Here is a 26,608-nt window from a genome sequence, read left to right as displayed (position 1 = left end):
ATTTCCACACACGATGGTATACAATCCTTCTAACAACGGCCCTGAGAGAATGGCAAAAGAGTCAAGTATTCTTAAGACATGATGTTACTGGATGGGACGTGAATTGTAAATTGGGAATCATAGGCCACCTGAGTAAGAAGGGCTCTCACAAAAAAAAAAAAAAAAATCACTTGGTCGGACTTCTTAAAGACAAGGAAACTAAGCCCCCCAAAAGGGAAATGACTTGGTTGAGGTCACAAAGAAATGTGGCAGCCAGCCAAGAGTCAACCCCCAGGTCCCCTGGCCTCTCCAGGGTTCTCTGATGCGAGGCTACTTATGAAGGCCAGGTTTCCATGGCGACAGAAAATAAAAGCTCGGTTAGAGGGCTAGGATTCAGTTCCCTCTACAGAACCCAAGGACTGCAATCTGCATGGCTCAGGCGCTGAGCAGACGCTCTCCTGGGTCTCCTGTGGGGTCCGAGTCGCAAAGGACTGGATGGCGACCAACGTGGAAAAAGGGGCAGCAATGTAATGCCGGGGTTGATACAGTTCCCAAGATAATGCTGGGGAAGACGCTCTGCCTTCGTTAAAAATTAAAGGTCACCAAGAACTGGTAGATTTTCAGAGGCAAACCCTCAGCCAGGAACTCTCTTCTTTGATTTCCTACCGGCAGGGAGCAAAACAGCTTGCATTCTGCAGGAACTCTGTAGAAAACTGTGATAAAATGGACGATGAAGCCGCTCCTGCAGAAAATTTCCCCACACCGCGGTGCAAGGAGTCTTTTCAAACTCATCATGCTGTCTTCCTCTTCAACACTCTTTGCTTCCAATGGCTCTAAGATTCTTAACAATCCTCAATACGGGCCTAGAAGGCTCTTCATGGTCTGCTCTGGACTCCGTCTTCATCTTGTGCTACTCGGCCCATCCCTTCAGGCCCAGCTACGCTGCCTCCCGTGAGGTCCTCAAACACTCCTCTGACTTCAGAGCAGCACCCTCGACCCCGTCTCCACCCGGTTAAACACCTTCCGAGCTGGGGGTACCTGTCCCTCACAGCTCCAGCCACGTGTTCCAGTTATGCACACATTTCTGAGCTTATCTGCATACTACCACCTTCTCGCTTTCTAGGCGGCTCTAGAACAGCAAGAGCCGAAGTCGAGCTCTGGGAGCCCCCACCTCGTGGCAGAGCGCCTGGCACCACCCAGACCCTCAAATATGGCTCAAGGACCAAGCGAGTCACCTCTGATGAACAGGAAGTGACTTATTTCAGGAACGTGCTGTCTGCCCTTCCAGCTATGGACATTCTCCACCCGGTTCTCAGACACGCAGATGCCCTTTTTTCTAGCCAAGAATTACAGAGTAAGACGGGGGCAGTAGTTCCTGCTGTCTCTGGGGGAGGAGGGGTCGGAATGCTCAATTTGAGATTGACAGAAAAACAGACCTTCCAGTAAAAAGAAAGCTGCGACGAGCGGCTGCAGTCCAGGCTCGCGCCATCCCCCAGGAGAGCGTGTTGACACGGGCTGACCTACCGTCTAACCAAATGCGGCAATTTTAGACTCAAGATCACCAAAAACCTCGAGACAGTGGTCTTTGATTAGCAAAAAAATCTCCAACTAACTTTCCTACAACTCTTTTGCTTAAATTATGTATTTAGAAGTGACAAAAATACTAAATAGTTTTGGCGTTTGAATAAAAAATATAAACAATTCTTTAGAATTAGTTCCAACCAGTAGGCCAATATAACTCCAATTTTTTCTTTGTCTTCATTCCCTTAGGGGCAAACCAGTGAGAATCTATACAACTACTCAACCACATTCTCCCTCACTTGAATACAACAAAAAAATGCTACATGAAAATTGTACGTATACTTTCCCAAAACCCAACATTTTTTTCCATAGGCTTTCTCGAGAAGAAAGACCTAGGGTTTTGAGATAACTCATTAAAAATTAGTATCTTAATAACCACTTACACTATGCAGTATGCACACATCCACATCTGAAATTTAAGACGAAGACGTTGCCAATGGAAACGAGAAGCCACTGCCATTCACACCGAGTCCAACACGAGGAGCAGGCTGCTCAGTTGCCATTGCAGCCAGCTAAAACCTTGGTCACACACACACAGGACAACTCTTATTTGAAATGCTTCACGTCCACAGGTTGGGAGGCAGACGCACATATTAGAAATTATTTATAGCGATGGCATTTTCATTTGTTATTGTTGAGCTAAATTATGATATTCTCTTGCTTCCACAGCAGATAGCCTTTCCAGAACCACTTAAAACTAACACCAGAATAATATAAACTACAATACAATAAATCGATGCGATAAAAACATGGAGCCCATAAAACGATGGCGGGAGAGGAACAGTGGGGTGCCAGGAGTCCAGAGACGCTGGGCAAGGAAACGACCCTCCTGGGTCTCAGGTTCCTCGCTTACTAGAGGAAAGGGGTTCTTGGATTCACCATGAAGATTTGATTTGTTCAAATCCTTTGGGTGAAGATGACCTTATTTAGCACCCAGCCAGGATACGCAGAGGGCCGCCCACGTCTCACCGTGTACAAACCCTCCTGGCTCAGTGTTTAACAGAAAACTCTCATGTGAGCTACACAGCATGCAACTGGCCACTCCATGTTCACTTCACGCCTTTCTTTCTAGATCCCAACTCCCCAGCCTCCTCGGAACACTGGATGGAAACAACCTGCGGGTGCACACAGGCGTGCCCAGGTCTCTGGGACGCTGGGTTTTTCTGGATGTGTCCTTATGTGTACACTGGCGACGGTACAAATAAATCAGAGCCAAGCTTTGGGTCCTGGGGAACACCATTAACAGAAAAAGACATCAGAATGGGAAGCTGTTTGTCAAGTAAAGAAGACACAAAGTCAATGTTTACACGTGTGCTGAGCTAAAAATGAGAGCTGGGCACGCAAACAAAACGTCCAACAGGTAGAAACACTGCTAGAAACGGACAGGGCCAAAGTCCACCGCAGGTCACAGCGGCCAAGTGCTGAGAAGATAAAGTCACCTTCAAAGGACACACAGACTGGGGGCAACCCCAAAGGGACAACTCAGATTTGACTGGCCCACGTCGCTGCCTCTCCTTTTATGAATGACAACAGCTACTTTTCTCTTCCTTTTTCTTCTCTGGGTTTCCTTCTCAGTCGACAACAGCCGATTCTTAATTATACTCAAGTGATTCTTTTCTTGTTGCTATGATTATTTCCTGCCATCTCTGCAACGACACTTGCAAAGAAGGCAGGCATAAACAGGCAGTAAAGGGAGAAGTCGTGGGCGTGCATAACGACGTCTAACTCCCAAATGAAACAAAGATAATATCTGAATTATACACTTCTCATATTAACTTAGAGATGCTGCTGCCTGCATTCTATCCATTCTAACCCACCCAAGAATTGGTTAGCCCCATAAGTCGCCAGAAAAAAAAAAGCCTGCATTTTTAATAAATTGTTCTAAAACAAATAAATACAGAAAAGAAAAGCAATGCTCAAAATTGAATACTTACTCCTGTACTCACGAGAGACAACATAATCCTTTCATTTAAGGCTAATGTTTCTCCTTGTTTCATCTTGATCCTCTTCTTATCTAAGCATTTCATAGCATACCTAGAAACATACATATTATTGAAAAATCCACACCAAAAATATATCTATGCTGATTTAAGTAATACACATCATACTGGAGAAAATTTCTCAAGATTGGACAGCATTTTAAAAAAGCAAAATGGCACCCAAGTGCCATGCAAAAAACTTTTTTTTTTTTTTTTAATTCGCATGTATTAAGAAAAAAATCAGGGGCCACAGTGGTTAAGTTCGCAGGTTCTGCTTTGGTGGTCCAGGGTTCGCTGGTTCAGACCCCGGGTGCAGACATGGCACCGCTTGGCAAGCCATGCTGTGGTAGGCGTCCCACATATAAAGTAGAGGAAGATGGGCATGGATGTTAGCTCAGGGCCAGTCTTCCTCAGCAAAAAGAGGAGGATTGGCAGCAGATGTTAGCTCAGGGCTAATCTTCCTCAAAAGAAAAAAAAAGTAAAAAAAAAAAAGAAAACAATCAGCTCCCCCCTCCAGGAAGCAGAGCATCACCCACTCCTTGGTGTGGGCTGCACACAGTGACTTCCGTCCAAAGAGCAGAGTACGGAGGAGACGGGACAGTAGCCTTGTAGTGGAGAAGCCTGACAAGCACGACCTCAGCCAAGTGGTCAAGGTCAAGGTCAACCTCGACAGGCATGTTAATAACATGTACCCTTGATGTGATGTGATGAGAAGGGCACTTTACCTCTGGGGTCTTCCTTCCAAAAGACCGTAACCCCAGTGTAACTATGAGAAAAGCATCAGACAAACTCAAGTGCAGGCCCTCTGCAACACACCAGACCAGCCCCCCTCAGGGCCGTCATGGCCACCAAAGACAAGTCTGAAAAACTGTCACCATCTACAGGAGCCTAAGGAGACCTGATGACCAAACGTAACGTGGGATCCTGGAACAGAAGACTTTGGGTAGAAAACACAGAAATCTGAGTAAGGAGAGCCTTTGTTAATGATAATGTCTCAACACTGGTTCATTAGCTGTGACGAATGCAGGGTGAGGATCCTGGGCGTGGGGCATGTGGGACTCCCTGTGCTCTCTGGACCTTTTCTGTAAACCTAAAACTATTCTAAAATAAAAAGGTTATTTTTTTTAAAAAATCAAGCAGTAATTAAGATATTTCTATCATACATGAATGGAAGTTCCAATTAAATAAAAGCATAAAGACAAATGTAAATAAATTCAGCGGAATACACTTTTTAGGTACTGCTCGTACCACTCTGTGTATTGGTGTAGGCATAATATTCAGCATTTACGAACCGTGAACTTGGCAGTGGTCAAGATTTTTTTTTTTTAAGATTTTACTTTTTTTCCTTTTTCTTCCCAAAGCCCCCCAGCACATAGTTGTATATTCTTTGTTGTGGGTCCTTCTAGTTGTGGCATGTGGGACGCTGCCTCAGTGTGGTCTGATGAGCAGTGCCATGTCCGCGCCCAGGATTCGAACCAACAAAACACTGGGCCGCCTGCAGCGGAGCGCACGAACTTAACCACTCGGCCACGGGGCCAGCCCCAGTGGTCAAGATTTTATAAGGCTGCATGGGGCCAGCCCGGTGGCACAGCAGTTAAGTGCGCACGTTCCGCTTCTCAGCAGCCCAGGGTTCGCCAGTTTGGATCCTGGGTGTGGACATGGCACTGCTTGGCAAAAGCCATGCTGTGGTAGGCGTCCCACATATAAAGTAGAGGAAGATGGGCATGGATGTTAACTCAGGGCCAGTCTTCCTCAGCAAAAAGAGGAGGATTGGCAGTAGTTAACTCAGAGCTAATCTTCCTCAAAGAAAAAAAAAAAAAGATTTTATAAGACTGCAGAGTGTGAGACTCTAAAACATCGGCGATCAATAAAAGGGGAAGGGAAAAACGTGTTCAAAAGAGCATGTTCTAAAATGCTATTTAATGGGTTTGTTTTTAATCTTGATACTTGTATTTCAAATAATAAAAAGAATCAATAAATTTTTATATTAAAGTTAGTTGCGAAGAAACAGTTGGCAACTTAAGAAATTTTGAAAACTTGGGACAAATTAATATGAAGGAAATACAGACGTTATTTTGGCATGCTCTGTAATCACAGGTTAAAGAGAGCAGGCTGTTCCACATGACAACAGAGAGCTGAAAGGAAGATTTTTACAAGGGTTGCAGGGCCTTGAAAATTCTGTGCATGTGTAAAATTCTGCGTATAAATTCCCACTGACGGACTACTTCTTCAGGCCCCGGGATACCACAAAGACAGCTGTCCGGCTGAGGTAGAACACAGAACATCCATTTATTTCTAACTGCTCATAACTCAGAATGTCCTGACTTACAGTAAAACAGAGACAGATGTTCAAATTTGATATTTTCATCCACTCCTCCAGGAGTTCTTTATAAAATATTCGTTGACGAGTCACTGATTTGCTCAATTATGGGATCAAATATAGAGAACACGGGGAGTGACGGGTTCTTTAAATATTTACTTTTTATGATACAGAATTTTCAAAATGCTTCATACTGCTTCTGTCACTACCCTCCACCAGGATGGGGTTTAATAAAACCTTTAAGCCACAGCCCAGCGCATACGGCTCACCCAGGCCCTGAGCCCTGAGAAAGCACGACGCCTGGATCAGGCTCCCCAGGGCAGGTGGCTGTCGAGTCCCTGAGGGGCTCAGGGCCAGCGCGCAGGGAACCGGGAGCCTGGAGACTCGGGGGGACACACTCAGGGACTCACAGGAGTGGGGCTTGGCCACGTTCTAGCTGAGTGCTGCTAAGTGTCTACCCTTAATCTATGAAATAAAAGACTATTTACCAAACGCTGGCTGTTTTTGAGAGTTCAGCGAAATAACATTCGCTTTTTGAAGAGACAACTTGATATTATTCGCCTCTACAACAGCATGTGTCAGATTAGACCTCATAAACACCTTGACAAGCGGCAACGTGGAGTAAAACAGATAAACAAACTCAGTGAAGTGTAACAAGTGATGGGTAAAGCGTGTCATTTAGGATCAGAAAGTCTACTGTGCAAGTAAAGAACGGGGATGAATGTTTCCAGAAACGACTGTTTGCTAATACTGTGGGATAGGCAGCGTTCTGAATGCTTTAGGGGGTATTATTTCTACAAAGTAGGTATTTTAATTATTCGTAGTTTATAGGCTAGGATACAGAGGCTCCCGGAGGGCTCGAACTCAAGCCAGAGAGCGTGGAAGCTGCCTCCGACCTAGTCGGATGGCGCCAGGCCCGCCACTCTGGGTCACCAGGTTTTCCTGTCTCTGCACGACACCAGACTTCAGACACCTGGGGGCCAGGCATTGGGTTCGCCCTCCATGGGGTCCCCAAGCAGGAAGGCAGCAATGGGCAGAAATTAGCGAAGGTAAATTTCAGCCCCCAAATAATAAAAAGCATGCCAGCTGTGGGAGCCATCTGAAAACGGAAAGGCAAGGCCGTCATTGCCCACTCCCGGGAGGGAGCCAAGCCGAGGCTGAGTGACAGCCTGTGGGTGACGCTGGGGCAGCAGGGGGAGTTGGGCGCTGAGTTCAGGGACCTCCGTCACTCCTTACGCTGACTCAACGATCTATAAACGAAGCTTCACAGACTATCCACCTTGCCATTGTCCTAACACGGCTGTCGCCTGGTTAAACTTGTAGTTCTGTTCTATTCTCTTTTGCTTTCAAAAATATGTTCACTTAAACTGCTTCTATATTAAAAAAACATTTTCCTCCCTCACTTAAGAACTCCATCACTCATCTTCCAGGAGACCTCACATCTGGCTCACGGCACTTCATTGCCTCGTACCAACTTCCCATAAGACAAACGACAGAGTAGAGTGACAGAGCCCCATGATCATGATCCTCGCAGCAGGGCGTCCTGCTCACCGGCACCCACCCGAGCTACTCATCGATGGGACCGACGTCTCCTGGAATGTTACATCACCCAAAACCGCATACGTTAATCAGAAGTGGGTCATTATTTAGAAGAGAATGTCTCTCTTCCATAAAGCAGAGAATTCTTTGCCTTATGACCCAGAGACCCCTTCCTGGTCACCTCTGGGTGCCTGGCTCCGCCCATGGCCTGAACCACCGTGTGCTCGTGATACCTGGTTACCGGGTGACTCCCCATTTGGCCCTAAGAGGCAGAGGTCTCAGCTTACTTTTCTCATTTACTATGCTTAACAAAATAGAGTCTATTTTCTTCTGGGGTAAATTACAGAAGCCAGATCGTGGGATTCCATATACTTATGTAGGCATTTTCTTTGGACACAAGCGTAAAATTCCAGTATTCCCAGCAAAATATATGAGCATAAAAACTTACATTTTTCCAGTGTCTGCTTTCCTGCAGCCATACACTTCACCAAATCCTCCTCGTCCGATGATCCTATGGACGCTGAAATCATTCATGGTCAACTGCGAAGTGGAAATACAAAACAGAAACGTAAAACTGAATAAATATTAGGCGGTTGTTTTCATGCAAAACATACATAGTTGTTAAAATGGCAATTCTGACGTAGGGATCTGCCCCTTCCAAGAGTGATTCCTCGAACTGAGAGATGAGACGCACAAGGCGGCAAGACTTTCTAGAACCTTCTTCTGCTCCACTCTCAAAATGCACAAAACAGAGGCAAGTGGGAAGATGACAGAGTGGGAGTCAAGTGTGACTGTTTTTTCAGTCTCATAAATCTTAGATGACAAGACACATACCTTGAAGATAAGTGAGCGTGAAATTTCTAGTCAAAATGAAAAGCGACCTTAGCTAGCCTGAAGCCAAAAGTCTGGGAAGGGTCCAGCAATTCCAGGAACCGTCACGGTCGAAGACAAGTGTACGTCAAGGGCTTCTGTGTTTTCATAACAGTGGGCCATACGATGAGTGAACGCAACGGATGCTGGCCACGTGAATTTTTTATCGATAACATCAGTGAACAGAGAGGACTCGTGCTGGGCATGTGAGCATGAACAAGACTAAGTGCGAGCAAAGCACATACAGAGGCTTTATTCATAAGCGTTTTCCTTTTGTCAGTAGCCTCTCAGTTATGTCCTGCTCCATAAGCGGTTTTAATAGCACTTGACGGAACAGAGGAGACAGCGCGTCCTACGTTCATGGTAAGAGGCCGTCGGACAACAGCAAATGCCTCCTCGTTTATGTATCCTGGCAAGATAAGGGTCAGATTCTTGAAGGGTTCCCCAACAACCCTTCAAACATCACGGCCGCGGCCCAGGTGGAGCGTTTCACCCAAAAACTTCATGTTTGATGCTCAGAGGACACGGAGACATGAGGACACCAGGTGTGAAGGAGCATAAGCATAACAAAAATCCACAGCAGACATAAGGGATTTTTAAAAAATGTGTCACTGCCTCTTGCTTCTAAATCCTGCCAGGAAATATGATAGAAAAGGAAAGGTGAAAAAAAAGAAAGAAAGAAAAGAAAACCTCTTCTTCCAACAGTACCATTCAAGTAAAAACCTCAAAAAAAAAAAAAACTCCACTTGATTATTTCTTTTTCCCAACTGCAAACCTTTGTGAAGGGAGAACATGAAGAAGGTAAGAGAGGCCATACAATGAAAAGTGCGTCCTGACAGTGACGTAGGTGACGCCCTGGAATTACAGAGAGGAAAAGCTAAAAGAAGAGGAAACGCTAAGAAAACACACGTGAGAAAGCAGCCTGCGTTTGACGGTTGCTTTGAACATTCTCAAAACAACAAAAAAAGAAGATGAAACTTGGATTTAGGAGAAGACGTCATCATTTTTATTATGTGACTACATTTAATAAGAAGAAAACGAAAGGGGACGTTAGCAGGATGGCGAAAGAAAAGAGCATACGGGAATTACTTTCTGTAGACATATATTTACTACTATTTCCGTTAAAGGGTCAATGACTGCTTAAAATAGCCTTTCTTAAATAAATAAACACATTCTTGTATATGAATATGAATAAAAGAGAATACAAACGCCAACGTTTACAATAGGGTACGGGAGGATGAATTGTTCCTACATAAAGCTGTAAGAACGACATCTGGCAGTGTATTGCCCATGGGAGTTTGTTCCAGAACGAAATACTTTCTCACGAAGTTAAGCCAGAGGAAGTTTTTACTTAAAAAAAAAAAGAAAAAGATGATACTCACATGGATATTTAATTCTACGTTTTTCCACTGACAAAATCTAGTGAACTTGTCACTAAAAGAGAATATAAATAATTACCAAAAAGTTAAATATCAAATTAACTGGATTTAAAGAACAACGTTACCAGATAAACTAGAATTGTACCATTTTGTTGCTTCTCAAACAGAGCAAGCTTTCTTAAACATTTTTTCATAAACTCAAAGGCCTGAGCTTTCTCTTTTAATTGCCATTTTGCTGTGGTGACATCTTTATCACACCAGCGGTGTCCCAGAGAAGGATAACACGAGCCACCCAGGTCATTTAACTTTGATAATGTATTTTATGCAACCCAACATACCAAAAAATTATCATTTCAAACAGTAATCAATAAAATTATTAGTGAGATAGTCTATATCCTTGTTTTTATATGACGTCTTTGAAGCTCAGTGTGTATCCTGCACTTATAGTCCATCTTAAGCCAGACTAGGCATATTTCAAATTCTCAGCAGCCACATGTGGCTAGTGGCTACCACAGCGGACAGAGTAGCTCTAAATGACAAAAACCCATGTTTATAAATAATTATAAGAGTAGCGAGCACTCAGATGGTACCTCGCATGTGCCAGGCTCTGCTCATGACTCCCACCATCGACTCGATGACCGGACACGGGGATGACCCCCCTTTACAGCTGAGAAGACCGAGGCGTGCTCAAGGTCACATAGTGAGAGAATGGTGGAGCCTGACCGAACCCAGACCAAGTGCTGCCTCTCCAAGATACACACAGCGTAGGGAGCAGCCCTGAGACCAGAACCGGAAGAGCAGGAAGTCACACAGCACAGACGTGCTCCCGCAACCCACTCAACTGCTGGATGAGTGACTTTTCATCCATGAAGTAAGAAAAGTATCTATGCCATCTCTGTTTAATAAAGATGCTATTTTGATTACTTTTCTTATTAATGAGCACCATATTTATACGGTGTTTGTTTTTAAAATTTTCAAAAGAAATGTTTTCTAGATTGAATACTCCGTAAAAGCAAGGAACATTCAGGGGCCGGCCCGGTGGCACAGCGGTTAAGTGCGCACATTCTGCTTCGGCAGCCCAGGGTTCGCTGGTTCGGATCCCAGGTGCGGACATGGCACCGCTTGGCAAGCCATGCTGTGGTAGGCGTTCCATATATAAAGTAGAGGAAGATGGGCATGGATGTTAGTTCAGGGCCAGTCTTCCTCAGCAAAAAGAGGAGGATTGGCGGCAGGTGTTAGCTCAGGGCTAATCTTCCTCAAAAAAAAGCAAGGAACAATTTTTGTGATGGTTGGCCATGTAGATAGAGTATTCAGGGTTCTTAGAATGAATGAATGAATGAATGAATGAAAGAAGAAGAAAGGAGAAAAGGAGGGAGAGAGGAAGGAAGGCAAGAAGGGAGGGAAGGAATTTTAATGAAATGCAACTTAGTGGTGTTATCAGCACTATAAGAGAATGCCCAGGACATCCACATACCCAATTCCCTGGAGGTTTCATTTAACACGCCTTCTAAACATCTTTCAAAAATATATCTGAGGCTAATAATTAAATCGAAAATCAAAAGCAGAAGAATTCTTTGTAATTACATAGCGTCTTTTCTCAATGAATCTAAAAGGACTTTTAGAAAGCACATCCTAGATCCTCCTGACACTTCCATGAGGTTGGTAAAATTAAACTATATTTTGAGAGTTTCTGAGAGTTGTTTCAAACAGTTTGTTGTTTTAAAAAAGATTGGCCCTGAGCTAACATCGATGGCCAACCATTTCTTTTCTTCTTCTTCTCCCCAAAGCCCCCCCAGTACATAGTTGTACATCCTAGTTGTGGTCTTTCTAGTTCTTCTATGTGGGACGCTGCCTCAGCATGGCCCGATGAGCGGCGCCATGTCTGTGCCCAGGATCTGAACTGGAGAAACTCTGGGCCGGCAAAGCAGAGTGCACGAACTTAACCACTGGGCCACGGGGCCGGCCCCTCAAACAGCTTTTAACACAGGGTGAGTGCACAAGACACAACCACATTGGGGTGTACTCAGCGTTTGTGAATCCATGACGGTCACTGTTAGCACCGCCGAGTTAACTGATACAGGCACAGTCAAAAGTTAGCGTAAGGGAAGCCATCTTATAGGAGAAAGTCATGTTGGACTATGAAAAACCCTGACTCACCAGCCCCTTTGAACCTTTGCTTTAGTTTGCCTGGATAATTCAGGGCCTGTCTCCAGGGTGGGGGAGAGGCAGGCTCTGTCCATTTTACAGCCCCTCCCAGCTGCGATAAGATGGTAACTTTGTTCTTTTGAGTTCCGTAGTAATGTGATGGCCTCTGGACAGAGATTCCACGCTGATACCCACGACAACGGAAAGCTCTGATGTGGCAACTTCCAGTCTGTGACACCAGCGGGGCTAGCCTTCCTAACGCCCTCCCTGACAACCCATTGGCCTATATAACTGCTTCAAGATTCTGTGCCCCTCTTAAGAAAGTGCTCTCAGACATTAGTCGGCCACCTTCCCTCTTGCTAGCAAGCTGTAATAAAAACCCTTTCTCTGCCACCACTTTGCCTCTTATCCACTGGCGCCTCTTGCGGAGGGCAGACGACCCTGCTTGGGTGGTAACAATACTTTGAAATTCACTTGCTTGTTGGACTAACCCATGCTCTCTTTTCTCACGGATGCAGGGGTTCAGAGCTGGAGACAGTGGGTGGTGATCTGGCACCTTTTATAAACTTTCAAACTAGCTGTGGAGGGCTAACAACCGGGGAAAGAGAAGGGCCCTGTTGGCCAAGAGAAGAGTCAAGGAGAACCAACTCTCAACCCACACCCTGCTCCAGGAAGACACCCCCTACCAAAAAAAAGAACATCCTCACACAGATATGTTGCCCCTTCAGTGTGGGTTTACTGTAACAAGTTCTCCTCTAGCAAGTACAGATGGTCCCCAGGTGTCCAGGCTCAGTCACGCGTCCATGGGGCTTCCTCAAGCCCCATGCCTAGTCAGCACCTAGTCACCGGAATGGGCGCTTCTTAAAAGAAGAGGACCAGCGGCTGAGAAGAGAACAGAGCCTGGGCAACAAAGGGCTCAGCCAGCCAGAGCCCTTGCACACGACTTGGGAAGATGCAAAAAGGACTGGGGTGCAGTGAGGGTGGGGTGGATAAGCGTTTTTAACTCCCAGCCCTGCCTCCGGCTCCAGACTGTTAAGCAGCTGAAGTTCACTCCCTGACAGAGGACCACAGGCTCATCCAGAAGACGGAAAGCTTCCCCTCCCGATCCAGCCGTGCCTGCAACTGGTCCCCTGCTCGGCTCAGGAGAGGGGAGAGATGAGCCCCTGCGCGGTGGGCAGCTGCCTCTTCATGAGCAGACAGCAGGGCAGTGGTCCAGGCGAGGCTGGAGGCTGCGAGGTCCTATTTATGGGGTGCGTGTGCTTTTCAAAGCTGGGACTCGAAATTCTTGGATAATGGATTTTTTTTCATTCTAATTTGAGAATGTATTAACACAAAAAGAACCCAAAGGGGGATAAAAATGAACAAGTTGACTTTAAAAATAATTCACTGACATAAAGCAGTAACTGTCGCAGGAAATCCAGTGTGCGTGCAGCCAGCTTCCCTGGCGTTTCCTGTGACAGTAACAGTGAATGGCTGATTCAGTGGGAGAAAACGACCCATGCAGGTTTGCCTGGTGGTGAGCAAAACACACAGCAAAGAGTTGGAGAGCGTTCCCCCAATTTTAATTCCCATCCCAATTTCTCCCGTCTCTCTCAAGAATCATATACAAGCTAGGCTGACCTGAGTTGGGAAAGGCCAGGTTTTAGAACCAAGAGCGACGGAGTCAGCCCTGAGCCAGCAACCCATCCCCTCGGTTTGATTCTGCTGCTTTTTGGCAAAGTTTCCGCTCTTACTCAGAAAAGTGGAATCATCTGTATGAATATTAGTGACTCTACTCGAGGACAAAATTCTCTCTTGAACTCTAGTTAGAATCACAACACAACTTTTTTTTTTTTTTAAATTACTTTAGTTCTGCGAATAAGTGGAGGAAAAAAATTGCAGTGAAGCAGCGTTTGTTCTTAAAGGGCAATTACTGAACAGCTGCAGGCTGCTCTGGAGAGGAGACAGTCAGCACGTCCATTGTCTAGAAATTAGCCGAGTTGATGGCGAAAAGTCCAGTCGGTGTGAATGCAGATGGAATTTTAGAACTTCCCATTCCGACAGGGCATTATCACAGAGAAACAGGGGACTGAAGAATGGACAGGGAGGTGCCTGCAGAGGATGTGAGCTGGACCCGTTTATAGGCATCATCAATAATTTCCAGAATTTTCTGTCACAAACATGCTCTATAGTTTGAACAACCCAAAGGCACTTAGTGATTTATTTTTTTTGATGAAGATTAACCCTGAGCTTACTACTGCCAATCCTCCTCTTTTTGCTGAGGAAGACTGGCCCTGAGCTAACATCCACATCCATCTTCCTCTACTTTATATGTGGGACGCCTACCGCAGCATGGCTTGCCAAGTAGTGTGTAGGCCCATGCCCAGGATCCCAACCAGTGAACCCCGAGGCCACCAAAGTGGAACATGTGAACTTAACCACTACACCACTGGGCTGGCCCCAAGACATATTTATTAGGTATATTAATAACATATATGTGACCACAGACACTTGCCCATATCCTTAAGTTCTATGACATAAAGAATCAAGCGCAGGGCTGTCCTACTCTGGGGGCATGTGATTTCAAAGTGCAAACAAGTGAATTAAATACATTATAGAGTCGTGTGCTTGGATTAGCAAAGGTGTTCCAATGAGCTACTGTTAGTATAAGGTGCCCTAGTCTATTTGAATTTTAGAGCATTTTGAAGCTAAAGAACTAAAGGTCAAAAAAGAAGTTAAGCTCTAAAATTCTAAACAATAACGTAAGCTGTTGAGGAAACAAAGGAACACGAAGCCTGGTACACGGGACGTGGTTACTAAGCACTTGAACGAAGAAACACACGTTGGAAGGACAGCGCCTAACGGGTAAAATGAAGTTTACCTATGCAACACAAGATTTTATACACATACAGTATACTAACGTGTCAAATATCTCGATGAAAAAAGATTTTATATCTATACATGAAGTTTCATACCTTTCCATAAATTTTTGAAAAATGTTGCCTCGAAGACTGTCACAAATTTCTTCTATGTATGGCTGGAAAGGAGAGAAAAGAAATTGCACACTGCATAAATAGGAAGGTGTTAAAGTGGAAAACACAAATCGGTGAGACCCAGACCAGGTGGGACTCCCAGGGACGCGCTCCCACCGCATCTTGCACTTGTCCTTCTTGGCCCTTGTCCAGCTTCGCGAACGGATTCATCGTCACAATTATGTAATAGTTATCTACGTCACTTAATGGCACGTTCCACGAAGGCAAAGGCAGGTCTGTCCTGCTCTCCGCTGCATCCTTACAGACTTGCACAGCTCCTGGCAAGTCATACCCGCTTCTTAAATGACCAGAGCTGGCTGCACGGGCGTGCGACCTGTGCATCCCATGGGGCTCGTGCTCAGAATAGCCCAGGGCTTGGTCTAGTGCCCTGCTGACGTCATCTTGAAATTCTTAGTCATTTCTGAACAGGGGGCCCACATTTTCATTTTGTACTTGGCCCTGTAAGTTACGTAGCACATCCTGTAAGCTAAAATCAATTGATTGTGATTATTATAAATGATCAGCATTAATACTGAGTCTTAAAGACTAAAACTCTTTAGTGACATTTTTCTTTATTGATTTTCTGCTTCTTGGAATCACAGAGCTAAAGGTAACCAGAGGGGAGAGTTAACTCCGCTCCTCATTTTTCACATAAGGAGGCAGCCGCATGGCGGGCGAGCGCTTCTCCAGAGTCTCTGAGCAAGTTCATGGCTAAACCGGGATGCGGGCAAGGGCTCCTGGCTCACGCGTGCAGTGCTCTCCCCTCGTGGGGGAACAAGCTCCTTCCATTGCACGCTGCTTTACACATTACCGAAGAAACTGCATAAACTTCTCTTTTCCACGTGAACTTTAAATCTATAAAAACATCAAATACCAACCTGTCACGGTTCAGCCTTGAGTCAATCTGATACTTTTAGAAAATGTCTTGAGACCCTACACTCACTGAATGATGCAAATTTAACGTTTTCTGTGTCTTCACAGATCATCCAGAAATTTTGCAAAAAAGAAGGACCAGATCGTGGGAGCATCCAAAGCAAGTGACAAGACCAGGAAGTCTGCAGAAGCCACAGTCACCAAACACAGGCTGTGAGACACCCACAGCTCTGTGGGGCCTCACTTCCTGTGGCAAAAAGGAGACTCAGGGCCAAGCCAGCCTCCGCCACCTTGCGGGACTGTCACTGTCCCGGGCAGGGCACCGAGACTGGTCACTCAAACCAACTGATTCCCTCCTTGGTAAAAGGGGAAGCGGAACCCTCTCTCTCAAGCTCTTTCAAGCTCTTAGACCCTGTGTTTCCATGATGACATAGAACGTCTCTTAGCTGAGTCCTCTAGATGCGAAAGCTGAGGGCCACAAGTCTCAAGCGGTCCAAGAGACATCGAAAGACAAAACCAATCAAGTGCTCTAAGTTCTATGAAGAAGCTAAATTTGTATACTGCAAATTTTCTATTTACAAAAACTATTATGTCAATTGAAATTTTTCTTTCATATTTTATCAAAAATCCCCTACGTTCTGCTAATAAAATAAAAGACAAAGGTCACTAGAAGTTCTCAAGACTGCACATAATACACCATATTGCCACTTTTCACCAGAAAGAACCACAAGATATGCCAAGTAAACGGTGCAAAAGCCAGAGTTCAAAAGGGGCACACGTGCAAACTGCTTCAGCTCTCTGATTCCCAGGGCCCTGATCTGTAAAACAGGATAGCATATCTAATTTGCAAGGCCACTGTGAGAATTAAAGATCAAGAACGGTGAGAGCTGAGCACCGAGCCTGGCCCATTGTGGGCACCCAAATGTAAGCCAGGACCCCTCCCAACCCTTGTCGCCAAATGGTGCCTATGCAGTTACTTATTTATAATGTCAATTTTGCAAGCAAAAGAATTTAATAAAAAGCATTTTGTATTTACTTTCAGAGCATTTTTGTTTCACTACCTTCTTCTCCTTGATAAGAAATTCCAACTCAGGCCTCACACTTTCTGATATCAGAATATATTATAAAGCTATGGTAACCAAAATAGTACGGTGCTGACGTAAAGGCAGACATTACAGACCAAAGGAACAGAACAGAGTCTAGAAATAAATCCACACATCTACGGTCAACTGATCTTTGACAAGAGTGCCAAGAACATACAAAGGGGAGAGGACAGTCTCTTCAATAAATGGTGTTAGGAAAACTAGACACCCACATGCAGAATGAAATAGGACTCTTGTCTCACACCATATGCAAAAATCAACTCAAGATGAATTAAAGACTTCAACGTAAGACCCAAAACCGTACAACTATTAGAAGAAAAGATAGAGGAAAAAGCTCTTTGACATTGGTCTGGGCAATGATTTTTTGGATATGACACCAAAACCTCAGGCAACAGAAGCAAAAACAGACAAGTGGGATTGCATCAAACTCAAAAGCTTCTGCTCAGCAAAGGAAACAATCAACAGAGTGAAAAGGCAACCTACGGAATGGGAGAAAATATTTACAAACCATACATCTGATAAAGGGTTAATATCCAAAACATATACGGAATTCAACTGAAGAGCAAAAAAACAAACACTTGGTTAAAAAATGGGCAAAGGACCTGAGTAGACATTTTTTCAAAGGAGACATACAGAGGGCCAACAGGTACATGAAAAGTGCTCAACACCACTTATCATCAGGGAAATGCAAATCAAAACCACAAGGAGATCTCATCTCATACTGTAAGGGTGCCTTTTATCAAAAAGACAAGAAATAACAAATGTTGACCAGGATGTGGAGAAAAGGGAAGCACTGTGCACTGGTGGCGGGAATGTAAACTGGGGTAGCCATTACGGAACACAGTATGGAGGTTCCTCAAAAAATTAAAAATAGAACTGCCATATGATTCAGCAATCTTACTTCTGGGTATAAACAGTGTCTAGAAGAGACATCTCTCTCCACTCTCACATTCATCGCAGGATTATTCACAACAGCCAAGTGTGCATCAATGGATGAGTGGATAAAGAACATGTGGGACGGATGGATGGAGATATATATATACACGTTACATACACATAATGAAATATTATTCAACCTTTAAAAAGAAGGAAATCCTGCTATTTGTGATAACATGGATGAATGAATCTGGAGGACATCATGTTAAGTGAAATAAGCCAGACAGAAAAAGACAAATACTTTATGATCGTAGTTATATATGGAATCTAAAAAAAGTCGAACTCATAAAAGCAGAGAATGGTGGTGCCAGGGCCTGGGGCGTGGGGGAAATGGGCAGATGTTGGTCAAAGGGTCCAAACTTCCAGTTAAGCAGGATGAATAAGTTCTGGGGATCCAGTGTACAGAATGGTGATACAGTTCAAGACACTGTATCGTATACTTGAAATCTGTTTGCTAAGAGAGTTGATCTTACGTATTCTTACCACACACAAAAAAAAGTAACCATGTCAGTTGATGGATCTGTTAATTAGCTTGATTGTGGTAACCACTTCACAATGTATACATTTATCAAAACATCACATTGTGGAAACACTCACTTGAAAATCTATCTCCACTCTCACGTCCATTGCAGTATTAGTCACAATAGCCTAGATATGGAAATGACCTAAGCGTCCATCAACGGATGAATGGATAAAGAACATGTGGGATTTATATATATACAATGGAATATTATTCAGCCATAAAAAAACGAAATCTTGCCATTAGTCACAACATGGATGGATCTCGAGGGCATTATGCAGAGTGAAATAAGTCAGAGAAAGACAAATACCCTATGACCTCACTTATACGTGGAATCTAAAAAAAGAAACAAGCTCACGGATACAGAGCAAAGATTGGTAGTTGTTAGAGGCGGGAGAGGGGGATGAAATGAGCGAAGAGCGTCAAAGGAACAAACTCCCAGTTATAAATAAATGAGTCACGGGGATGTAATGTACAACATGGTGACTATAGTTAATAATACTGTATCACATATTTGAAAGTTGCTAAGAAAGTAGATCTTAAAAGTTCTCACCATATGAAATAAAATTTTGTAACTACATATGGTGCTGGATGTTAATTAGACTTATTGTGATGATCATTTCGCAATATATACAAACATTGAGTCATTATGTTATACACCGGAAACTAACATAACGTTGTAGGTCAATTATACCTCAATCAATAAATAAGTATTTTAAGAAACAAAACAGAAACATCACGTTGCATATCTTAAATCATACGCAATATTTGTCGGTTATACTTCAATAAAGCTGGGGAAAAAAGAAACTTCGACTCAAAGAACTTCAATGCACTTTATGGCTAATGCGCCTCTGTAAACAGGGCATTCAAAGGTGTAACTTCTATTTACACTCCGGGTCACTGTGTTCTGATGGTACATGTCACTAATTCACTCCTTAATTTAATCAACTTAATAATGACTATTTCTTTCACCTAATAAGAGTACCACCCATTCTATACCTATTTTACCGAAATACTATTTTCATTTAATTTTTTATGAACAAATCAGGAAAGTGTTTTTAAAATATATACTGAAGAAGAAGCTTCTAAATGAACGTTCCTTGAAGGCACGAATCTTGAATCTTGGTGGTCTTCGTGTCTCACCTGGAATGTTTTGTTGTTTTTTTTTTAATGTTACTTAGGCTCCAGGAAAAGTTCAAATCAGAGTTGTGAAATCCACGTACTGTGAGGTGTAATGTAGCAACGTGAAATGTGATTGACAGTAAGACAGTCTACGAACCACGTCAAAGTCTGTTGAAAACTGAAATTCTGACTCTAAAATACCATGGAGACAACAAAAAGCAAAAATTCACGTTGCGCTTTTTGAATGTAAAATAGGTGCTAATAGCTAACATTTATGGAGCATTGTGATGGGCAGGCTCAGGGCAAAGCAACACACCGTGTACTTTCCTCACAGAATCCTCGAGGATCCCTCGGAGGGAGGGAGAGACAGCCCACTGTCATCTCCACTTTACAGAGAGAAAAGTGAAGTTAGGAAAAGGGCAGGAGCTCGCCCAGGGTCTCTGGGCCGTGGCCCCAGGATTTAACCCAGGTCAACGGATTCAGAGCCCAAGCTCATAACCAACTAGACTACACAGACAGGTCCCACATTTTAGGAAAAGTCCTAATTACCTAATTACTTTAATTAATTAATAGTAATTATTTTGGCAGACATGTAACACTCAATTTGTTCTATATCCAAATGTTCTGAGAGCCAAATTAGTATTTTCTTTATAGAATAATCAGATTCATTTTGTATAAATAAATCCTATCCTGAGACACCAAAGCAGAAATCAACTCACTTCTCTGTAAAGAACTGAACAACCCAAGAAAAGGATAAATTAATTCTTTTCATTGATGAAAATCATCACATTACTTATGGCATTCCTTCCTACTTCTTATAACCAAGGGACATAAAAGGTACGGTACCCATTTGAAAACCTGACCATGTCCTTGCAAGCCGCTGCCACCTCTACAGAAAACACACAGGACAGAACAGGCTTCGCGAGGAGGTGAAACCATCACAGCTGAAGGGCGGCAGCTACGTGGGCCCTCCAGCTGTGGATTTAGCTTTCCAAATCTAGTCGTTTAGATCTCGATGCCTGTGTTGTGTTCAAGATAGGAGGAGCCAAGGCAAATCCATTGCTCATCAAGACTCCAGGGTCGTAAAACCTTCACTCTGGATGCTTGAAAAGGAATCTATTTCACCTGCGGGATAATCCCCATGGGGAGCGACACCTCTCTCTACAAAATAAATCTTGTCCCTGCTCATCACAGGAGCCTGGAATGACAAATGGCACCAGGCTTTCTCCTCCAATGTCTTGTCTTGACTAATTTATAGAAAATAACGTTACTAGAAAGCTCTGTGACCTTTTTCAGGAAAGTCCTTATGCAGGATGTTGGCATAAGAGCACATTTCAACGAGAAGACAAACAATATTAAAGTTCAATTGTTCCAGATAACGCTCCAGATAAGAACACGGGTTTATACATCAATTCCTCAAGTACATTCACACATGCAGGGAGAATGTCACCAAGCCCAACGGTCAAGCAAATTAAAATGTTTATTTGGAAATAATTTTATCTTACCTGAAAAAGAGTTGATGTCACTTGCTTCTTGGATAGATGACTTTGCACGTGTTCTACAGCTTGCCTTGAGAATGGCTTTTTAAAAATCAAAAACAATATTTTTTCCACAAATAGAAAACGAACAAACCTCTGTATGTTATACATCATCACAACAGATCATTTAACACAACCATGACTACACAGTAACCTATGATAATTACATTAACAAACATTCTTTAAAAGTCTACTGAATATCGTGGGCCATCCAAACAGCTGCTCGCTCCTCTGAGCTTCCAGAGCTCTCAGAGGCCACGTGGGGAAGCCTGAGGGCATCTGATGGACACGTCTAATTCCACAAGAGTTCAAGCTGAGGGTGATGAAAAAGTATAAAGAATCTTATCGTCACCTTATTAAATATATACATCCCTCAATTAGCTGGTAACAGGGTCCTAAAAATGTAAAATTCCTACTATATAAGATAAAATGAATGCATGAAAATATACTTAAGAATTAAATGCCAGGATGACAAAGCTAAGTCAGGGAGGTAAAGGGCTCTGGTTAAGGAAAGTCTTGCTGTGTCCACAGCTGAGGGGGACCGGGTCGAAAAGGATGGAACCTACACTGACAAGAACTACAAACTCTACTGTCCCCTAAAACTTCAAATTATGCCTTCTTCAACAATGCACGAGAAAAGCTTAAAAAGCACATCCTACTGCTGAAAACCCTCTAAATTTCTGAGCTACACGAAAACTAAGTTAACGGAGGCTTTCCCAGTGACTATCTGGCATTTTCCAAAGTTCAGCCATTCTCCAGCAAGGGAGCAAGCAAAGAGCATCAACGACTAGCTCTAGCTCAGAAATCTTTCTACGACAAGGTAGGTGGGAACAACAAGCATCATATGCTACAAGAGGTATCACCTTTAGCCACAGTTATTCAGAAGCCAGCAGGAACTGTAAACAGCACAATAAATACAGAAGCACTAACATACATCATTATCCTGACCAGCGCCGTCCAATCGAGCTTTGTGCGCTGATGGAAATGTTGTGGGTCTGTGTTGTCTGATACAGGAGCCACTGGCCACATGTGGTTATTGATCACTTGAAAGGTAGCTGATGAGGAAGTCAGGAATTAAATTTTTATTCCATTTGATTTTAATTAAATTTAAACTGTCACATGTGGCTAGTGGCTACCGTATTGGACACAGCAGGCTAGGACGATTAGCAGACTCCTTTGGAAAACAGTCTTAATGTAGAGAGATTACAGGGGAAATTTTCATTATTAATTATCCCACTCACTCCTGGTGGAATGATTTCCTAGGAAGCTAGTTTATCCTAACGGCCGAGTTGGAGTGTAAATCTGACTTACAAGGGGGAAAAAAAAATTATCTCAGCCATTATTTAACTATTAATGAACAAAATTAACATAATAAGTATAACCCTCCTTATTGATTCAAACAAACCATTTAAGATTCATATTTATCACTATTTGATTAGCCTAATTGTTAACATATAGATAAGTTAAAAATGATAAAGCTTAATTTCCTTCAGAAAGTCTAGATTGGAGATTAGCCTTGTATTCCATTGATCTGAATCAGCTATTTCATCAATTTTTGCAGTGAAAGCATCTGCTTCTGGAAGTGTGCATGGAGCAACAGATGCTGGATCTGCATTAACAGGAAACAAACGACAAAGGAGAAAAAGGAGGTGTCACCCTGGATGAAGACTGTTTAATTTTTAAACACCTCCTCCTGTTTTGCTTTCATTCTGCAAACACTGAAGGCTGTCCCATATTTACCCACATAAAGTAACAGAATAAAAAGTGATACTCACATGTGAACAGGACAGCAGCTCCTTCATGATGTAGGTGTCATAAATCTGTCGACTTCTACCAAGGCGATCTTCCTCATTCTCAAGCTTTTCGTACTCTTTTATCTAGATTTTTTAAAGTTATCATCATTAGGAATGTCTTCCCAGAAACTCACTTTATTAAAAGATATTACTAGTCTTGGCAGAAACCACTTCCACATGAGATCAAGCAAATGACTGAGCCGGCTATCCCACAGGAAACAACTACTTCTAATGTCGCAACAACGCAGTTGGAATCATTTAAATCCAACTTGAAAGATACAAATGGATATTTTCCTAAGATAAACTTCGTCATTTAAATTCAGAAACACAATATTAGGAAACAAATACTGCCATGGTTACAATTATCTTACAATATACCAGCCATGGACCACTCATCCATGCCAATTCTCCTTTCCAAAGAAAAAATAATTTAAATTTGGCTGTACTTCAGGTCTAAAAGTTATGATGGGGATTGTTCTCACTCAACTACAGTGTTACAAGATGAACAAGAGGGAAAAATATATGGTGAGGATTCCTGCAGAGATATTTTTTAATCAACTAAATATATTGGAAAGACATTAACCCACAGATAAAAGCACTGGTTTTTCAGGTTGGAACCTCATCTGCATATAAAAGTATTAACAGAAAGGTTACTTCAAAGGGTATTATTTTGCTAAGTTAGCGAGCCAAATAATTAAACGTGCCTTAGGAATACCTGCCTTATGTGGAAATAACGCCAATCGCTCTCACCCGCTAACAGAAGCTCCTGGATCAGAGAAGTGTTTTCATTTATTTACAGAAATACTTTTAATCCAAAAGACAAGAAGAGAATGGAAACGCAAATGAAATATGGAGCCAGCTGGAAGACTGCAGGAAAGATCTTCAATATAATGACTACTTCGTATGACTTATTTTGGGGAAAAAATTGTTTCTCACAGGTAACCATTTATTACACTGACTTTCATAATATCTGTGTGCTCTTTATTCTGCTCTGATAAAAGGTGGGGCCAACCACTCCTACGGGAGAGAGTATGAACTCAATACAACAAAGTTACCTTTTTACTTTATAGTGTGGGGTTGACAGTTTTGAAATCAAAACCAGTGAATCCTATAGGAATTTCTGACAGAGAAAGAGCACAGTCGGCAGGGCGAGGGGGATGTGAAATGCCGAGGTCCTTTATGAAGGCTAGCTGGTTCAGACACTGAGAAATTACTGGGATCGTCTTAATTGCCCTGAAACACCATCAGTGTCACACTGAGATGCCTGAAACTTACAAGTTGGGGGCTTAGAACAGAATCTCCTTGGAACAGACAATAAAACCTGACAAAGGCGGGAGACTGGAGTAGGCCGATACCCCATCCAAGAGGAAAGGACTCTTTTCACACAGAAGCAATCCAACACTGTTGGCACAACCAAAGGACCTGGGCCTAACCATCCTGAGTCAACTCAGGGGAACAAGTCTGAAGAGTCCAAACACACATCAGAGCAAAGATGGCGGCCGCAAGGCAACAGACGCCAGACACCAAAATCTGAAGGAGAGTCAGGAAATGAACACAGGACTCTGGCTTGGTTGATTTCTTGTGTTGTTTTGCTTTAGGCAGGTCCAAAGGTTTGTGTCAGAATGCTAGGACAAAACAGGCCGACTGCTAGTGAACCAAAGGCAAGTGCTTCTGTCTAAACATACGAACAAACTCAAGGAATGAAGCCTTCACAGAATTAGCATCCTTGAAAACAAGTGCAACGACACGTAAGTCTATGTTCCGGGGGGCCTATAAAGCAGGTTGACGTCTAGTTAAACAAACGCCAACTCTACGAAAGTAATTCCAGAAAATTCTCATTCCTCGGCCAAAGGATACTCTGAACCACAATACTGGCTTTATTAAGAGCCCTGGGGCTCATAAACTCCAACTTGAACAACAGAAAAGGCGGGCAAAGTAAGAGCCTAAAGTATCAATGGGTGTCATTCAACATTCACTTGCTATTACGAGTAAGACCATTAATTAAAGAACGTGCAGTCAACTATCGATTTGCTCTCGACAGGACATCCTTACTGTAGCATCCACATAGAAAATGCCACCTCTACTTCTGGCAGTCAGGTTGTCTGGGTAACCTGAGCCGTCAGAGGGCTGAGGTCAAGGTGGAAAGTGTCCCGTTCAGCAGAAGAGAAGCATCGTCACCAATGATGAACATTCACTGATGATACAGTCGCTTTCTGCTTTGATGGTTACAAAACTCAAGGCTGAACATGGAGCCTAAATATCTGGAACCCTAAGAGCAAGTGCTTTGGGACCATAACTGTCACGGTGTCCACTTTGTCCCCTCCCATTTGCTCCATGACCATTCCAGTGAGATGTTCTAGAGAAGTCACTAATGGCCTCTGCCTTGCCCAGTCAAGGGTCTGTCTCTTGTCCTTAGCTTCACTGACTTCCCATGAGCATTCAGCTCAGCCGTCCACTCCCACCTTCTCTGAAGCTTTCTTCTCTGACTTCTGCGGTCTACACTCGTCAGGAGCTGTGCATACCGGCACCCCTTCCTCAGCCTCCCTCAGTAGTTCTTCCTCCCAGGCTGTATTTCTAAACACTGAAGTGCCTCCAAGCACGATGCTGGGGCACCCCTTTTTCTCCTAAGGTAAAGCTGCTCAGTCCCACAGCTTCAATGACCAATTATATCCCGTGACTAAGTCTGGATCTCTAGGACTCACTTCTCCCTGGCACTCCAGAGTCTACATATTGAACTACTGATCTGACACTCGCACATCCTCTCTACCCCAACCAAGCAGGCTCTTCCCCTAGTCTTCTTTATCACAAGAATGAGTAAAACAATCCTCCCAGTTGCTTAAACCAAAAAAAGGAATAATCATCGATTCCACTCTTTTCTCACACCCCAACCCCCACCAGCCCCTACGTCCAGCTCATCAGCCAATCACGTCGGATTGACATTCAAAATATATCACAACCCAGGCTCTGCTTCAGGGAACAGCCAACCAACTGCTACTAGAACAATCTTCCTGAGAAAACAACTGTAAATTCTGGACACACAGAAAACCCAAGTACACTGGAGCACGGGAGAGTGACCAAAAGTACACAGATAATGGGGAAGGGGCATCAAACAGAAGCTGGGAAGGAAGAGAGAACATTCCTGAAAATAAAGAGCCAAAGAGGGGGAACTCCGAAATTCTGTGTATAGACTCTGTTCGGATGTCTGTTGGACCCCAAAATGACAGGTAAGCACAGCAGACCCAAAGCAGTCCAGCCAAGGCTAAAAGAACTTAACAGGATTCAGCTGCCACCCACGGTAGCAGAAAGAGCTCAAAGTTTGAGTGCGCCACGTTAACTGCTAAGGCAAAAAATCCACACCCTTTGGAGAAGCACACAGAGTTTAGAGTGTCTACAATGTATCCATCACAATGTACAAGATATACAATCTAAAATTATTCCACATATGAAGAAGCAGGAAAATGTGGCCCAAATGCAGGAAAACAGACCATAAGTGAAGACCAGTCCAAGATGACTTCGATGCTGGAATTATCAGATAAGGATTTAATGCAGCTATGATTGATACCTATACTCAGACATCCCAGAAAATACGCATGTAATGAACTAAAAGATAGGAAACAGCAGCAGAAAAGTATTAGCTATGAGAAGGACCAAATGGAAAATTTAAAACTAAAAAACGCAATATCTGAAATAAAAAACTCAATGGATGGACCTAATAGCAGACTAGAGATGTCAAAAGAGTCAATGAACTTGAAGATGGATCCCTAGAAATTACCCAATCTGAAGAACAGAAAGAAAAAATACTCGGGGAAAAAAATTGAACAGGGCATCAGTGTTATTTACGATAATAACCCAAAATCAAACATACATATAATTGGAGTTCCAGAAAGAGGAGAAAGAGAGATTGAGGGAGACAAAAGGTT

At 43.3% G+C, this 26,608-nt stretch overlaps 1 protein-coding gene across 4 annotated transcripts in view; it reads right to left on the bottom strand.

The window, feature by feature from the left end:
* The window catches only part of GRK3 (G protein-coupled receptor kinase 3), a 128,291-nt gene that overhangs the window by 37,289 nt on the left and 64,394 nt on the right, over window positions 1-26,608 (bottom strand). For all 4 annotated transcript variants that reach the window (XM_046639772.1, XM_046639773.1, XM_046639775.1 and 1 more), the window contains 6 exons: window positions 22,671-22,772; window positions 20,863-20,937; window positions 14,747-14,808; window positions 9,651-9,702; window positions 7,847-7,938; window positions 3,495-3,594 (listed from right to left, as the gene is read on the bottom strand). In XM_046639772.1, coding sequence (XP_046495728.1) covers window positions 3,495-3,594; window positions 7,847-7,938; window positions 9,651-9,702; window positions 14,747-14,808; window positions 20,863-20,937; window positions 22,671-22,772 — 483 coding nt within the window. The remainder of the gene's footprint in view (window positions 1-3,494; window positions 3,595-7,846; window positions 7,939-9,650; window positions 9,703-14,746; window positions 14,809-20,862; window positions 20,938-22,670; window positions 22,773-26,608) is intronic.

Source organism: Equus quagga, chromosome 15, assembly GCF_021613505.1.
Source record: "Equus quagga isolate Etosha38 chromosome 15, UCLA_HA_Equagga_1.0, whole genome shotgun sequence".
Taxonomy (NCBI): Eukaryota; Metazoa; Chordata; class Mammalia; order Perissodactyla; family Equidae; genus Equus; species Equus quagga.
Note: the sequence above shows the minus strand (reverse complement) of the source record. Positions and strands in the feature narration are given on the sequence as shown.